This window comes from Trachurus japonicus, chromosome 5, assembly GCF_045865225.1.
Source record: "Trachurus japonicus isolate A0001 chromosome 5, Traja_1.0".
NCBI lineage: Eukaryota > Metazoa > Chordata > Actinopteri > Carangiformes > Carangidae > Trachurus > Trachurus japonicus.
Genome location: NC_140911.1, coordinates 11,482,883 through 11,499,367, shown reverse-complemented (window position 1 = coordinate 11,499,367; position 16,485 = coordinate 11,482,883). Strand labels below are relative to the sequence as shown.

Here is a 16,485-nt window from a genome sequence, read left to right as displayed (position 1 = left end):
GGATTTCTACGCAATTTGGGCAGGCCTACTGTAGCTAAACAAAGAAAATGCAAGCCTGAGCTGGCAGCAAAAGCTAAAAATAAGCCATGTATCTAAATTTTTTATCTACTTGCATGTTCATGTGCAACTAGTAAATTTGTTGTTTGTTTTGTTTGTTTGTTTTTTTAAATACTGGGTATGGAAGGGGCGATCAGGTATCTGTCATGACAGGTGGCAGTCCAATGTCTGTGAGGATCATGAATGTAAAGGAAATGTGAATATTTGCTTTGAAAGACAATTTACAGTATGTGCCCATAGATTTTCGGCTTGCGCTCCTAAAAGTTTAAGTTATTTATTCACAGTACATGGTAGGCTATATGTGTGTGTGTGTGTGTGTGTGTTTTAATTACAATTTTTTTAAATTATTATTCATTAGTTTATTTAGCAGGGACAGTGTACACCATTAAACATTTACTGTAGATGTGCCAGAGTTAGCCAAAAAGGGCTATTCTTCATCTGTAGTCCCTGAACAGACGTTACAATGTCATCCTAAAACAGAATATAAGAGGAAGGAGGTACATAATACATGCAAACAATAAAGTGAGTCATAAAAACATTTATAAAATATAGACGAGGACAGCGTACAGTAGACAACAAACACTGAGCAGAGCAAAAGCACAGATGTAAAAAGCATGCGCGCACACACACAGCCCTCAGTTCCACTTCGTTATTATCATTCCACCATTAAAAATAATGTTGCTGTAATTAAAAACAAAACAAAAGCTGCTAATTTGATGATCATGTCATATCAATAGTGATCTGGGCCTGTTGCTGGTAATATGTGAGCATGGTGTAGTTTGGCCAGAATAATGTGACCTATTCCCATTTTCCCTTGCTGCTGTGATTGGTGCCACACTGCTTCACTCTCTGGTCCTTGTCAGCCATCTTTGCTGTCCTGCCAGTGGTGCCATCCTAAGCAGAGTTATTGTCTTGTCATGTCACAGTTCACTCTGCACATCTGGTCTGCAGCCCCAGTATCTGGGCAGCTGATCCCTGGGAGCCAGTTTACTCAGCTGTTCAGGGATGAGTTTGTAATAGGCTACTATTTGGGAATTTGATGATAATCACTGTGGGAAATGTATCGATGACTTTGATTGTGTTCTTTCTTTTTTCCATTTTTATTTTCTTTTATGTAAAATTAATCTATTCAACTATGTTCCTAACTAGGCCCACATCTTATGGACTCAACTGTATCTTACCATCGAGTGTTTTTTGTTTAGCACCGCATCTCATTTACACATGATTGTCAGCTAACCCTAACCCTGCACATAAAATACAATCCATCACCTTAATCCATATTCCAGCCCCCTTTTATTTTTGAGGGCAACCCCTCACTGCTATTAGTGACAACGACCGATAAAACATGGAGTAGCCTATAAGATGCTAGATAGACTGACAAATACGATGCTAGAGATAAACAAACAAATACAGCCCTAATTCTTGGACAAGCCTTGCCAAGGCAACAATACCCTGCTGGAATCCAGAGCATCCTAAATGGCATGGAAGAGGATACTATTTCACATAACTCAATAAAACAATTCAACACTGCATGCTATGTTACCACTATTTAAAAAAAAAAAAAAAAAAACGAATAGAGGGTACATCATTTTCCCCGGGACACGTCCCGTTCATTTGAACTTAGTGGCAAAACAAACCTCCTTCAACGTGGCGAAGGATAGCGGTAGACACAGCGAAACCCGATAAAATATGTAGTAGCTATCAAAACGAATTGATGTCAGAAGGACTCGACAATGATCCACCAGCATCGATTTTACATTTTGGCGGCTCTGTCACTCTTTTTGCCACTCAGTGGGCGTTCTGCAGCGACTTCTGAGTCTATAGTGTAGGAACAACAGATTTTCAACACAAATACAATAGATAGCGAGCAGGCCATGAAGAAATAGTCACTGTATGTCAACAAAGTCTATCAGATTAGAATTGCTTACTCTACCTTTAACCCATGACCAGTGTCCCTGGTAGAAATCAAACCAGACAAAGTATTTTCAGTACAGACATTGTACATGTGCTGTGTGACTGAGAAGAACCTGACGGTCATGTTGGCTTATTTGTCAGCTGTCAGTCCCAATGAGTTTCCCAATCAAATTCATTTATGTCAGACACAGCCTACTGTAGGTGACATGCAGTGATATATTTTTTTAGCACAAGATTTGTTTATAAAGATAATGGGGTGTCAAATTAACTATTTTAGTTTGTTATGTACCATTAGATGTGCTGCCAACTATCATGACACTGATATGTTGAATCTGAGTTGCAGATGTTTTGGTAAAAAAGAAAAAAAAAGAGAAGAAGGAGTGAGTTTTGCACATCGATATTTGATGTCTTATCAAACTATATTATTCATTTGACTTGTTTGGATATCAGTTGAGTGTTTTAATAGATAACATGAGTAGCTTGCAGCCCCCTAGCTCTCAGCCAAATCAAGGTTTAAGACCTCTGGGCTAGAACTTGACTGACTGACTGTGAGGTAACCCTAATGTAAAAATACCTAATAATAAAAATAATTAATAATAATGAATGTTTGTGTTAATATAAGTCTTAAATAGTTATATCTTCTGACAGCAATCACTTATATAGAGTGTTTGGTCCGAAACACGGGTCTGTCAGTCAAGCCGAGGAGAAAACTTTCCTTGTGTCCTACAACCTTCATCCAATGAGGAGAGGGAACGGCATAAAGGGGCGGTCCTCTCTGCGTGTGCACGTAGGAACGAGGGCGGGAACTGCTAACTCCATCGGCTGACAAGAAGTTAGCCTAAACGACCGGATCGCTTACTTCTGCTATACTGTAATAAAAAAAAGAAAAAGAAAAAAAAAAAGCTATACCACACTGCCGAAACCCGGGATCGAACCAGGGACCTTTAGATCTTCAGTCTAACGCTCTCCCAACTGAGCTATTTCGGCGAGATGCCATGCTATATGTACATGAAAGCACTGTATATGTACTGAAGAAGATGACGATGAATCGATTTATTGCGTGCCACTGCCAACGACGGACTGCCACGGGTGCCACTGCCAGGCCAGGCCAGCACGGGTCCATGTCATCGATATTGACGGTATTATGACACGGGTGCCACCATGAGGCCAGGAAAGGTCATTGACACTACTACCACCAACAATTCCTACTCAGACGGTAAAACATTAAACACAACGTAGCAATACAACGCTGAACTTGTTGTGTAAACCCGTTTTGTTTTAAATCTGTGGAAAAAAATTGTCATGCATTTCTGTCCAGCGGTTTCACAGTCGTTTGTTTCCGACCAGACCAGACGGCAGACGCACGGCACGTAATATGAGCGCGCCGTGACGTCATCGCGTCGTACCGAATGAGGCGTCATCCTTTTCTGATGTAGAGCGGCACGGCGGCCTTTCTTCGCTGCTCTACATTTCCCCTCAGTCTTTCCGCCTTTATCCCGGTATTTCAGTTCTTCATTTCTTTTTTTTTTTTTTTTTACAAAAAACAAAAACCATGGCTCTGAAGGCGCCGCTTCTCGCCGCATGCCTGCTGCTTGTAGCCGCCCTGGGCGCTCAAGTCTCGGCGGACGGTTTGGTGAACGAGGATGTGAAGAGGACAGTGGACCTGAGCACTCATCTGGCTAAGATCACCGCCGAGATCGTGCTGTCCAACCAGGGACACTCCGCCGCTCAGAGCTTCGTACTGGCGGTGGAGGCGGACCTGGCCCCTAACCTGGCTTACATTGGAGCCTCGGTGAGCAAATAAAACACCCGTGAATCGAAACAACAACGCCGCTAACTCTTGTTGCTTGTAGCCCGCTAGCCTGTTGTAGCCTGTTAGCTGGGCTAGACGCTCCTTAGCTTTTGCTAAATCCTGCAGCTCTCTACGTTTAATTGCTGTGCTTTGAAGTGACAACAGCAAAGGCGCAGCTGTTGTTATATACACGCTGCCATGAAATGTTACAACGTGCATATTGAATGCATTAAATCTGAGCTATCAACGGTGTGATTGACTGCGGGGCTCTGGAGGTAAAAAAGCCACCGATAATCAGAGGGAGGTAACGTTATTATCTGGAGACGTGTATACTGTCTGTGAAGTGCAATGTTTTCTCATCAGCTCAGTTGTTGTGAGCAGAAATGCATGTACAGAACATCTTTAATAAGACTTGATTCATTTTGAATGGCTGTGTGTGGATGTGAGTAAGGAGGAATCGTTAACTTCCGCAGCGCTGCACGCTCTCTCAGTGGCTGAATGACACGTATGCGCTGGGCAGCTCACTTCCGTGTCTGACTGCGCAGGCCTGCCCCCCTTCCCTTATGAATGACATGTAGCAATCTTCTGTTTGTTTCTGCACAACAACGAGCTACATATTTTTACATCAGGGGTGTGTTATGTATTGGATTGTGAAGCATTCACTCATTTTGCGCACGTATTTGCTCTAACAGCAGCACACATGTTTTCTCAGGTGAAGGGTGATGAGGAGGAGGATGGCATACTTGAACTCCAGCAGACAACAATCCAGGGCCAAAGGTGAGAGATCTATCTAAAATGTATGGAAACAGTGAGGTCTAGCAATGCATTTGTATCATGTTTTTTTTTTATTAGTGTGTCACAAGAGTATTGAACGGATTGTATTTTAAATTTGCGTACAATTATTTTAAGTCTTCCCTCTCATTTATCCTTAACCTTGGATATTATTTATTGAAAACACAAACAAACACATTGCTATCCCACTGTTTGTTTCAGTGGGATAACACATCAAGTTAAAGCAATGCATTTGTATCATCTTTTTTTTTGGTGTTACAAGCTAATTGAACTGGTTGTATTTTAAATTTGTGTAAAGGGAATTATTTTCAAAGTTCCCTCTCATTTATCCATAACATTGGATATTATTTATTAAAAAATTAACACATAAATCTGTTGTTATCCATTGTTAATGGATCAGATCTCACAACACAAACCTTCCTGTCAAATAGCTTTACATCACTTCTGTGGCTTTGTATTTAAAAGCAAATTAATTTTGTTACAAAATCATGCTTGACCAATTGTTTGATATTAATATAAATAAGGATTTAGTGCTATAGCCACTTCCTCCGTTAATAAAAGTAAATGTCCCATGTAGTGTTAAAAATAACCCATGCTCCTCTCTGTCATCTGTTTTCAAACAGTGGTGACTTTTACAAAGTGCAGCTTCCCTCCAGCCTGGCAGCCGGTGCTCAGCTGAAAGTGAAGGTGGAGATGACCTTCAGCCACGTCCTGAAGCCCTTCCCCACACAGATCACCCAGGCCGAGCGCCAGCTGGTGGTATTTCAGGGAAACCACTACCTGTACTCGCCGTACCCCACCCGCAGCCAGACCACACGCGTCCGCCTGGCCTCCAAGACCGTCGAGAGCTACACCAAGCTGGGCAACCCCACCAAGGCCGACGAGATCATCGAGTACGGACCTTTCCGTGACGTGTCCCCATTCAGTGAGGTACAGCTCCGACCTGATTTCACAATCTTCAAATGAAACTGTGAAGAAGTGGCTGGGGAAAAATAAACCTTATGTTGCGTGTGTGTGTTTTCTGTTGTTTCAGGATACACTGAAGATCCATTATGAAAACAACTCACCCTTCCTCACCATCAGCAGCATCACTCGCACCATTGAGGTGTCTCACTGGGGCAACATCGCTGTCGAAGAGACCATCGACCTGAGGCACACCGGGGCCGTACTGAAGGGCCCCTTCTCCCGTTACGATTACCAGCGTCAGTCAGACAGCGGCATCTCATCCGTCAAATCCTTCAAGGTCTTTCTATAAAACACAAACCATGTTGTCTGACTTGGTTTTTCTTTTTCTATAATGATGCTGAATATACGTCTTTTCTCTCTTCAACAGACCATCCTTCCCGCCTCGGCCCAGGATGTCTACTACAGAGATGAGATCGGGAACATCTCCACCTCCCACCTCCAGGTTCTGGATGACTCCGTGGAGGTGGAAGTCAGGCCTCGCTTCCCCTTGTTTGGAGGCTGGAAGACCCACTACATCATCGGTTATAATCTGCCAAGCTACGAGTACCTCTACACCCTGGGTGAGTTGATGGACGATAAGCCAAACAAAAGGATAACACTTGAGATTCCTGGGTTAGGTTACGTTTTCTAGTGTCACCTGGGTGGAGTGGACACTTGACATGAGCAAACAAATCCTTCTTGATTTAGGGACTGATCTCAAATCCCAGGTTGTGTTGCTAATGTGTTACATCTTTTTATCTCCTAGGTGACCAATATGCACTGAAGATGAGACTAGTTGACCATGTGTATGACGACCAGGTGATCGACTCCCTGACTGTGAGGATCATCCTGCCAGAGGGCGCCAGGTCAGTGTTTATGAGGAGCTCTATATCAGGTTGTGTTTTATATCTACAGCAGTTGACAATAATTCCCCACTCCCCATTTTTCCCCTTCTTCCTTTTCCAATCAGAAACATCCATGTGGACACACCTTACAAAATTGACCGTATGCCAAACCAGCTGCACTATACATACCTGGACACTTTTGGCCGACCTGTGCTGGTCGCCACCAAGAACAACCTGGTGGAGCACCACATTCAGGACGTTGTGGTAAGATGAATGATGACGACAGTCCATGTGAATTTAGTGCAGCTAGATTTCTCTGTAGAAGTTTATCAAAATGTGGTTTATTATATGTGTGCATCTCCAGACACAAAGAAATTTTAGCGTCAGTTTTCTTCACAGATTTTAGCAGGCTCTTGGTTTTATTCTGAAAAGCTGTCCGGTTATATACTGGACTAAAGTCGACTAATACTAATGTTAGTATTACCTACATAGCTTGACTGGGTTCTCACAATAAAATCTGAGAAGCTGTAACCAGCAAAGATTAGAGGATGTTTGTTTTTTTTATACTTGATGAATAAATAATTATAGTAGTAATTTCCTAAAGGGCTTTACAAATTTGCGCAGCACACACTGAGTCAGACTAATATCCTTACATGTTTGATCCGGACAAGCACAAATTTTGGAACAGATTGTATCGACACTACAAATTAGATCTGAAGCCGTCTCAAATGGCCGTCGGTGTATGTTTCAGTTTGGGGGGAAACTGTTTCTTATTATCAGTGCTTACACTCCTGCAATGAACTGAAGGAGGTTTTTTCTTCTTCTTTTTTAAGCTAAAGTGATGTGAAAATGTCAACCTCACTAGAATCACACAGCATGAACTATGAACAGGTCCTCAGACCCATATTGATATACTTCTTCCCCTGTGCTCAGGTTCACTATAACTTCAATAAGATCCTGATGCTGCAGGAGCCTCTGTTGGTCGTAGGGGCCTTCTACATCCTCTTCTTCACCGTCATCATCTACGTTCGCCTCGACTTTGCCATCACAAAGGTAAGATGGCGTTCATGTGTTCAAACCAAATCCTGGTTTCTGTTTGGATCTTGATCCTTTTCCCAGCTGCTTTTCCTGAACATATTTATCCTAATTTGTTTCTTTTTACTACTTTAATGAATGTGTTTTAAGTGTTTTAAGTGTTTACATGTACATCCTCTTTGTTCAGGACCCTGCTGCCGAGGTTCGTATGAAGGTGGCCTCCATCACGGAGCAGGTGCTGACTCTGGTTAACAAGCGTCTGGGTCTGTACAGACACATGGACGATGTGGTCAACCGTTACAAGCAGTCTCGCGACACCGGCGCGCTCAACAGCGGCCGGAAGACGCTCGAGGCGGACCATCGCACCCTCACCAATGAAATCAGCTCCCTGCAGGCCCGCCTCAAAGCCGAGGGCTCCGACTTGGCCGATAAGGTGAGAGAGATGCTTGTTTGATATATTATGTCTTGAATAAAAATGCGTGTGTGCAGTGAGTTTTACCTTTTCTCCTCCTCCTCCTCCTCCTCCTCCTCCTCCTCCTCCTCCCGTGTGGTCAGGTCGGAGAGGTGCAGAAGCTGGACGGCCAGGTGAAGGAGCTGGTGTGTCGTTCCTGCCTGGAGGCGGAGCGTCTGGTGGCGGGTAAGGTCAAGAAGGAGGCTTACATCGAGAGCGATAAGACTCTGACCAGCAGGAGGCAAGAGCTCGTCAGCCGCATCGACAGTTTGCTGGACGCCCTCTAAACTACTCCTGCCACACAAAAAACACAACATACAACCGACTGTCTGTATGTATGAGAATTAAAAAGAAATGTGACCCATTGCATAAACCTTTTTTTTTTTTTACCATCCTTGACATGGACTATTAACGTCTCATCCTACAGTAGTGAAGGTTTATCCAAACACTTGTGCCTTTGTGCCTTGTGATAAACTTAAGGTCACTGCATGTTCAGCTCTACAGCAGCTTCATCACAACGTTTTTTTGTTTGATTTTGACTTTGATGAACTTCACTCTGTCACACTCTGCTCTGACTTGACTCTTCATTTTCAAATCTGGACTCTACTTTTGTTTTCCATTCCTAAATGTGTACGGTTATGGGATTTTTTTTTTTTTTTTAATTAACAGCCGAGGGGCCCAAGTGTTTTCAGTCTCATGTCTTTACTCACATATGCCGTGATCTAAGATTGAATCATCTCTAGCTCTTAAGGATGAGGGTGATGACCTTTTCCAATCTTGGCTATCTTCTGCACTTACAACTTATTTTCTACTCAGCCCTGACTGATGTTTATATTTGACAAAAAAAAAAAATTGAAGCTCTGATTCTGTGTCACCTGAAATGCTTGTTTTTGATGTTCCTTGGTCATATTTTCTATATTTTGTATGACTTTGTTTTGTAAGTGGTATTTTTCTTTTTCTTTTTTTTTACCATGAGATTAGTGAATACATGAGATTTGGTTGTATGTGAGAAAAGACATGAGAAATGGGACACAAATGTTTGCGAAATGGGCAATGATTATGGAAAGTTGTTGAATTTGAAATAAAATATGGAGAAACTCATCATTTTGAATGGTTATTCAGAAAGGTGGCTGCATGGTCTGGTGTTATCAGTTCATTTGGAGAAGCAGTACCCTCAGTTAATCACAAGAGGGCGCACTTGTGTAAAAAAAAAAACATAATTATATTGGAGGCTTTTTTTCCACCCTCTCTCATCAACGATACCACCCTGCATTGAGACTCTTTGTCAATACCACTGAATACTCTGCTGACAAACACAGATAAAAAAATTAACAATGTCATCCTAACACCCCCCAAAATAAAAAATAAGCAGCCGTGACTGGTGTCCCTTTTAAAACTGGCACCTCGGAGGGGAATTTCCAGCACATTGTTGCATTCCTTGTTTCAGAGTAACCCCACCTATCACCAGCCGACCTGCCTCAATTACAGTCTGAGCTGAGGACAAACACAGGGGTCAGTCTGAGGTCATCGCTTTCCCTCTGAGGTCACCAGGGGTCCTGGCAGGTCATTTCCTGCTCCATAATAACAGGCCCCGTTCGCCTCACAATGATAATGTTAACATATTGTATGTGCTATACAATAATCATTCTGAAAATACACAGCAGGGGGAAAGCAAAGACAATGTCTGTTAGCGCTGATGCTCAGTGCTGGTGAAAGACCACACAATGACTTTTTTTTTTGTTTGTGTGTTTGTACTCGAGGAGACTTGGAGCAGCGCAGAGCCGTTCAGTCTCATTCTCACAGTGGGGCGCAGCTGGCGGACCGCCGCCGCTGCCCACTGCACACGTCCACCGCAACACAACCGACTGAGTCGACAAAACCACTGAGCTCACGTCTGCAAGTTTCAATCTTAGACTGGCAAGATGGAGAGATTAACTCGGGAGTGGGAAACGTGTGGATTTGATCAAACTGAATCAGACCTTTAAATGTTTCTGAAAATGAATTGATACAATTGGAAATACTTTTTCTTCAATCAAAAATTGTCAAAGATTCAGCTCTCCATCCCCAAATCCACATTTTAACAGACTTTTTAAAGTTATTTTGTTTACAAGAAATATATGTCAGAAAGAAGTTAATAATACAGATGTTAAAAAGTCTTAAGACAGATGTTTAAAATATTTATTTAAGCTTTTATCACTTTGACCACATCCCCAGTGTGTCAGAATACACTGTGTTAGTATTTGGTTATTGCCCTTAAATTGATTAATTTGGGTGAAATGCAAAGCAGCCAAACAACGTAACGCCTCCATATAGTATGTGTAATCCCTTGAGCTTTGAGTGTCAATACATCCCCCAAAATAGGCCTGTTTATCATTGACTGCTTAATTTTAACGGATCCTTTAAAATGACAACAGCATAAACAGTCACACAGCACTTCCCTTTGTTCTCAATAGAGCCTCAGTTCTTCATGTCTTCAACAACATTCAACAAGATCTCTGAGACTCCGCACCATGTTCACATGATAGCATCACATCATTTCTGTGGATCTGTCAGCTGCACACTGATGCTGCCAATCTCCTGATCTACCACATCCCAAAGATGTTCCACTGGATGCAGATCTGGTGATTGAGAAGACGACTGAAGTTCGCTTTCATTTCCACAATCATGAAACTGGTTTGAAAAGACCGTTGCTTTGTAGCACAGTGCTTTATTATACCAGACGTAGCCATTAGTAGATGGTAAATTGAGATCATATCGTGATGCACGTGGTCATCAACAATACTCAGATAGTCTATGGTATTCAAACAATAATTGATTACCGTAGTATTAATGAACCCAAAGTGACCCCAGAAAACAGTCTCCACTGCATAACACCAGCAGCAGCAGCAGCCTGAACTGTTGGTACGAGGCAGGTTTGGTCCATAGGTTCATGTTAACATTAACCTCTGACCTTCCCATCATTAATCCACTCTAATCAGACCAGGCTACACTGTTTCCATCTCCAACCACGCAGTTTTGATGAGTCTGTCTCGAGTGCAGCTTCAAATCTCTCTTACTGACCGACAGGAACTTGACGTGATGTTCTGCTGTTTAAAGGGATAGTTCAATAGCAACTGAACATTACGAGACATAGTTGTTTTAGAGGTAAATTCGTGCAAAATCGCTGATGCATGTTCCCGTCGGGGCAGTTTTTCAGCAAGCAGTCTCTGCATTTACCTCGAAAACAACTCTGTCTCGTAACATTATGTTATTACCTCACGGCGTGGTGAATGTGCAGGTCACAACTTGTCCACGAGAGAGTTTTGGAGTTGTTGGATTGTGTATTTGATGAGTTTGATGAGGGAAACCAAGAAATCCCATCAGCCTCTGTAGCGTAGTTCTGAGCAGCTCACGGCTCTGCTCTGCCATTCTAAAAATAGCTTGCGCCGACAATTAAAGGTAACGAAACTACTGCTAAGACTATAGGGATTATGGCAATGGGCCAAATTACCAAAATGTTGAACTATCCCTTTAAGCTCCTCCACCTTCAAGTTAAAAATGTTCATTCTGAGGTTTGTTTCTGCTCACCACATCAGTAAAGAGTCGTTATCTTTATTATCGTGGCCTTTTTATTAGCTCCTTTCTCACACAACTGCTTCTCACTGGAGATTTTTTTATAAGTCTACAGACTGTCGTGCATAAAAAAAACATGTTTCTCAACAATTTCCTGATTTGATCTGACCTATTTGACCTGTATCTGTAGGATTTTAAGCGTTGCATTGCTCCCACATGATTAGGTGTGTAGGCAGGTACTGTACAGGTACAGGTGTGCTCCTTGAATGTGTGTTTGAATGCTGCTGTTCTCCAGTTATCACACTACAGGACTATCACCTGTATCAATGTGACTGGACCTTTAGCACTTTATCATCCCTTCATCAGTTTATCTCTTGCATTTGCTTCCCCTAAGTGGCTGCTGCTGTATCACTGCTAAGACATTGTCACTGTCTTGTTGTGTGGTATTGGAGGCCGTTCAGCCTCTTCAGTTCCAGCCCCCCGCTCTCGGGCCGAGGGTGTGCGACTACCGGTCGCAAGAACAACTGCGGTTGATCTGTTGGCGTGAACCGAGCAGAATACTGTTTAAACCGGAATTCATGTGCAGCACTGTATCCTGATGTGGCAAACCGTGTGTGTGTTTGAGGTGGATGGTGGGGTATGTGCAGGGTGTTGGGACTGGTTGGGCCATGTGGTTGAGCTGTCATGATACCCCCCTCCCTCCTTCCCTCCCCCTTCTCCCCCCTCCATTTCAGGCATGAAGTTGATTATTATCTTCCTTTCCTGAAGTATAGTTATGATGCAGAGGATGTTCTTTCTTTATCTGCCAGAAAAATAATGAATATGCAAAAAAAACGTGGAGTCAAACTAGGTATCAGTTGAAGGGGTAATCCACCAAGCCCCGGGGCCTTGTGACGTGGTGGTGATTGATTACATTGAGGGCTCACCTGCAGCGCTCTTCCTCTTAATCTTTCTTGCTCTAAAATACACACACACAGTCACACACACACAAAGAGAGAGGCAGAAGTCACCAGTCAGGGAACAATATCCTGCTTAGAAGACCCTTCACAGCACACTCTCATAAATCACTGAGACAGAGCCACCACCCTCACTGTCAGCATGTTATTATGCGCGCACACACACACACACACACACACACACACACACACACACACTCACTCAGGTCCACGTTCCTCACAACGTACATTCATTCATTCGAGTCAATCCTGCTACCCAGCCATAAAAGGATGTCATCGAAAAGAAGAAATATGAGGCGAATCTAAACTCAAAACTCGGCCTCAAGCGCGCACACGTACACACACGCCTCACCTGCACTGATTCCCTCTGGCTCTGCTTAAAACACATATCTTTACAACAGCAGCTCTGTGTCCCTCTCTGCCCCGGCCATTCCTCAATGACAGGGTGCCAGGACGAGATGCTCTGGAGGGAGGGGAGAGGGGAGAGGGGCGGGGGAGAAGGGGCGGCAAGGTGAGGTGGTGGATGAAAGCCTCGAGGGCTCAGGTCCCGGGACCCCGCTGCGTCCTGTGCAGGTGGCAGGTGTGATCAGGCCGGTGTGCGGACGCGTGAGGGCGAGGAAGAGGAGGACAATGAAGGCGTCTGTGGTTCCCCCCCTTCGCCGCTTGCAGCTGCAGGAGGCGGAGAGGAGCGGGGGGGGGGGGGCTGACAGATAAGACGGTCAGACGGACGGACAGATGGAAGGAAGGGGAGGACAGCGTAGGGAGAGAGCAGAGATGCTGATGGGACTTCAAACGGAGGGATTGGGCCCTGGGTGCAGAGAGACGCATTCTTGTCTGGCACGGAGGAGGTGGGGGGACGGAAAGACGGACGGCATAAAGAGAAGGGCGAGCATCAAAGTCCACTGTCGTGCTCGTGTCGTGTGGATGTTTACATCACACGCACACTCTGCCCCTGCTCTGCCTATATCTGTGCATATTGATGTCAACCTCTCTCTCCGTATGGATTTGTATCGATGAGACAGTAATCCTCTTCCCTTGCTGCTCTTGTGTGCAACTGTCCACAGCTCCCACTAAGACCCACTGATCTCTGCCACATGGCGCTCCATCAAAGCACCGATGGTCATGCCTCTCAGGGCAAGTTTTTGCCAAAAAAAAAGCAAAAAAAAAGAAAAGAAAATGCACCCGCGTGGCTCATATATGTCCCTCAGTGCAGAGGATAAGCAGCAGATGAAGGTCTAACACTATACTTCAGACTTTGTATCGTCTTGGATCACATGAAGGCGAGTAAAACAAAGCTGCTCTCTGTTAAAAAAGCACTCTCCTCTGAGCGTGTACACACACACATACAGACACACACACACACACACACACACACACATTTCCTACTTTCTCTGTCGGACCTGATTAGAGTGACAGGGGCACTTCCCATTGGCTGTGAGAGTGGCCCTCTCCTTCCCAGGGCAGCCAATTTCCCCTACTCCAGAGCTGATAGGAAACTTTGATTGTCCACTGAGCTCAGGAGAGACAAAGAGATTTTTCCTCCTGCAATCCACATATCGCTCCATCACATCTCCACCTACAATCTCTCCCTCTCTACTTGCTCTCTCTCCTCTTGCCATCTCTCCCTCTTGAATTTTTCTTTGCCTTGGTTATTTCCATGATGAACCCCATACTATGGGCTTTTTTGTGTTTGTGGTTCTAGCAGATTGCCAGTCCATTAAAGTGGCACTGGCTGCTTTGATGGGCAGGAAGTTTCACTTTATGTGGTGACATCTGCATCCTGTGACACAATCCTGCCCCTGCGTACACACCAACTACTGGAATAGCCTTTCAGATCATTTAAATCCTGTGAGTGAGCACGGACGGACGCTGTTAAAAGCATTTTTTTTTTTTTTTTGTGGACTGGTATGTGCTGGCGTTGGGTGTGTGTGTGTGTGTGACGTGAACCCAGAAAGAGGAGGGGAGGCACTGCGAATAATCGAGGCGTCTAAACATGTGTGGAGGGCCAACAGGAAACATCTCCCTCTCTCTCTCTCTGCCCGGTGCTGAGGACTCACTTCCTGTCAGAGCTCCTCTAACTTCCTGTCCAGCCACTGGGAATCACAGCTGGAACATTCCAGCTGTGCACTTCGCCTCCCTCCCTCTCAGGGCTGCTTCATTATTACTGTTTCTTAGTTACTAAAGCCTTCAGAGACCCTCATGCACACACACATTCACACAGGGCTGCTGCAGCTCTGTCGGTGCTACTGCGGCTCCTGCTCGCTAGGGGTCGCTACATAACAGCACATTTCCCCCCTTCACTCAGTAGTGCGCCTCTCCTGCAGAGTGAAAGCCTCGCTCTGGGTCCTGGGGAGACTGCAGGGCTCCTGGAAACCCTTTGGAAAGACGCTCATTGATATTACTAGTGTTTTTTAGCACAGGAAAGGCGCTGAGTGCTATTAGTCTAATGGTATTAAATGAAACAGCGCATGCATGTTTATGATGTGCACTCTGTAGTGTAGAGAGAAGGAGCAGGAGGAGGAGGAGAGGGGGGGGGCTCACGTAGGGTGGAAAAAAAGCAGGTTTGGTGACTTTGTATATGACCTTTTCGGAAAGAGAGCTAATCCCGAGCTATAATAGACTCCGGGACCGATATGGAAAACTGCTGCACCGTTATCTCGGTTGTCTAGGAGACCATCAGAGCACCGGGGCCGGTGGAGATGCCACGGTATTAAAAGGGGAGTGTGTGCGCGCGCGCGTGTGTTGTGTGTGTGACTGTGTGTAGCCTACGTGTATGTATACTATGTGTGTATGTGTGTGATGGAAAATGTTTTCTTTTTTCTCATAAGTGTCACTCATAAATACTGCATTATATCTGCTGCTTGATTATGGACGTACAACCATTTTCCCTCCCTGCCACCTTTGTCCCGTGGCGTCATTAAACCTGTTTGGGCCTGTTGAATTTATAAATTCAATTTTTGCAGACATATAGGAAAAGGTCAGTGAAGTAGGAAGGTGGATGAGGGGGTTGGTGGTGGTGGGGGGTGGGGGCACACACGCTCGTTTGCTCGGCTTGTTCGTTAAATTAAACTGCACCGGCCTGACATCAATTATAAAATTTTAGTAGCTGCTCTGTGCACTAAATTATAGCTGACACAGCCCGTCGGATCAAATGCCACAGCAGTCTGTTGTTATGATAAGACGGGCCTGCGACGTGAGGCCTAGACTGACCGGACCAGAGCAAATCACAGGAAACTAACGGTGCGTGTTAAAGCGGTTTATTCTGCTGAGAAACTGGAGATAATGGTGTCATGTTTCGATGCGTTTATTAGGAGGGAAACACTTTCAACATGGACAATACACACGAACTGAAAATTGAGCTTATCTCTGATTTTCTGCAGTTAAGTTACACAGATAATCTAAAAGTTATTAAAATCATACTTTAAAAAAAACACACATCCTAACCAGCTGAAAGTTGTATAAGTTTGTAAATGGGTAACTGTGATTTTTCTTTCTTTCTTCTTTTTTTAATTTTAGGCTATATCACAGCACATGAGTTCCCCCCCCAAAAAAGGCGGCCTACATTTAAAAATGGCTTCATCTGTATCCTGGAGCAGTAAATGGGACTAATCAGACAGATAGGCATCACATCACAGTGATATATGTTTAATATAGCTTGTATTGATATGTAAAGTGTGTGTGTGTACCAGTGGTCTGGCCAGGAGACTCCCTCCAGTGCCAAATAGGAGCCTATATTGGCTGCACCGCTGCAGCGCGTAAAACGTGTAAATATTTCTCATTCCCTGCGCCTATCTGTCTCTATCAACCTGCGGGATCTCTCCCCCCGCCCGTACTCACCCCCCCACAAATGATGCATTAGATGCATTGAATGTATTTGTTGTGCAAGTTTGAAAAGGCGGCGATAATCTGGGAGTGAGAGATAAGGAACACCAATTTATTCAGCAGCACTTTGGACCCCGCTTCCAGCCTCGGTCGGTGCTGACACCCCCAGCAGTTTGCTGATAACGATTAGGCCATTTATTATCTTCACAGAGAACAAAGATTGCGTGGTGCCGATGAAATATTACCCCTGGTAATAATCAGAAGGAGAAGGGCCCTGGCATCTAATGCAGTGTGCATATAATATCGTCCCTGACTAAAACTGTG

The 16,485-nt window shown here is 44.3% G+C and overlaps 2 protein-coding genes and 1 non-coding gene across 3 annotated transcripts in view; 2 read left to right on the top strand and 1 right to left on the bottom strand.

Moving 5' to 3' along the window:
* Positions 1-14,871, top strand: part of LOC146987151 (RNA-binding protein 38-like) — a 212,487-nt gene extending 197,616 nt beyond the window's left edge. Inside the window, exon 5 of the mRNA XM_085776221.1 lies at positions 14,854-14,871. The gene's annotated coding sequence lies outside the window, so the exon portion shown is untranslated. The remainder of the gene's footprint in view (positions 1-14,853) is intronic.
* trnaf-gaa (transfer RNA phenylalanine (anticodon GAA)) lies at positions 2,886-2,958 on the bottom strand. Its single transcript has one exon. It is a non-coding gene; the product is annotated as a tRNA-Phe (tRNA).
* rpn1 (ribophorin I) lies at positions 3,388-8,932 on the top strand. The gene is made up of 10 exons (XM_085776178.1): positions 3,388-3,763; positions 4,476-4,540; positions 5,179-5,485; positions 5,589-5,798; positions 5,889-6,081; positions 6,267-6,366; positions 6,471-6,609; positions 7,279-7,398; positions 7,568-7,813; positions 7,936-8,932. Exons 1-10 carry the CDS (start codon positions 3,524-3,526, stop codon positions 8,116-8,118), a joined length of 1,803 nt encoding a protein of 600 aa, XP_085632304.1. The 5' UTR covers positions 3,388-3,523; the 3' UTR covers positions 8,119-8,932.
* Positions 14,872-16,485: the final 1,614 nt, after the last annotated feature.

What these genes read in the sequence shown, in the direction of transcription:
- rpn1 (XM_085776178.1), top strand. Translation starts at nt 3,524, where the DNA reads ATGGCTCTGAAGGCGCCGCTTCTCGCCGCATGCCTGCTGCTTGTAGCC. An exon ending in CGAGTACCTCTACACCCTGG is followed by an intron (nt 6,082 to 6,266) that starts GTGAGTTGATGG and finishes TTTATCTCCTAG; the next exon opens with GTGACCAATATGCACTGAAG. An exon ending in GCTCCGACTTGGCCGATAAG is followed by an intron (nt 7,814 to 7,935) that starts GTGAGAGAGATG and finishes CCGTGTGGTCAG; the next exon opens with GTCGGAGAGGTGCAGAAGCT.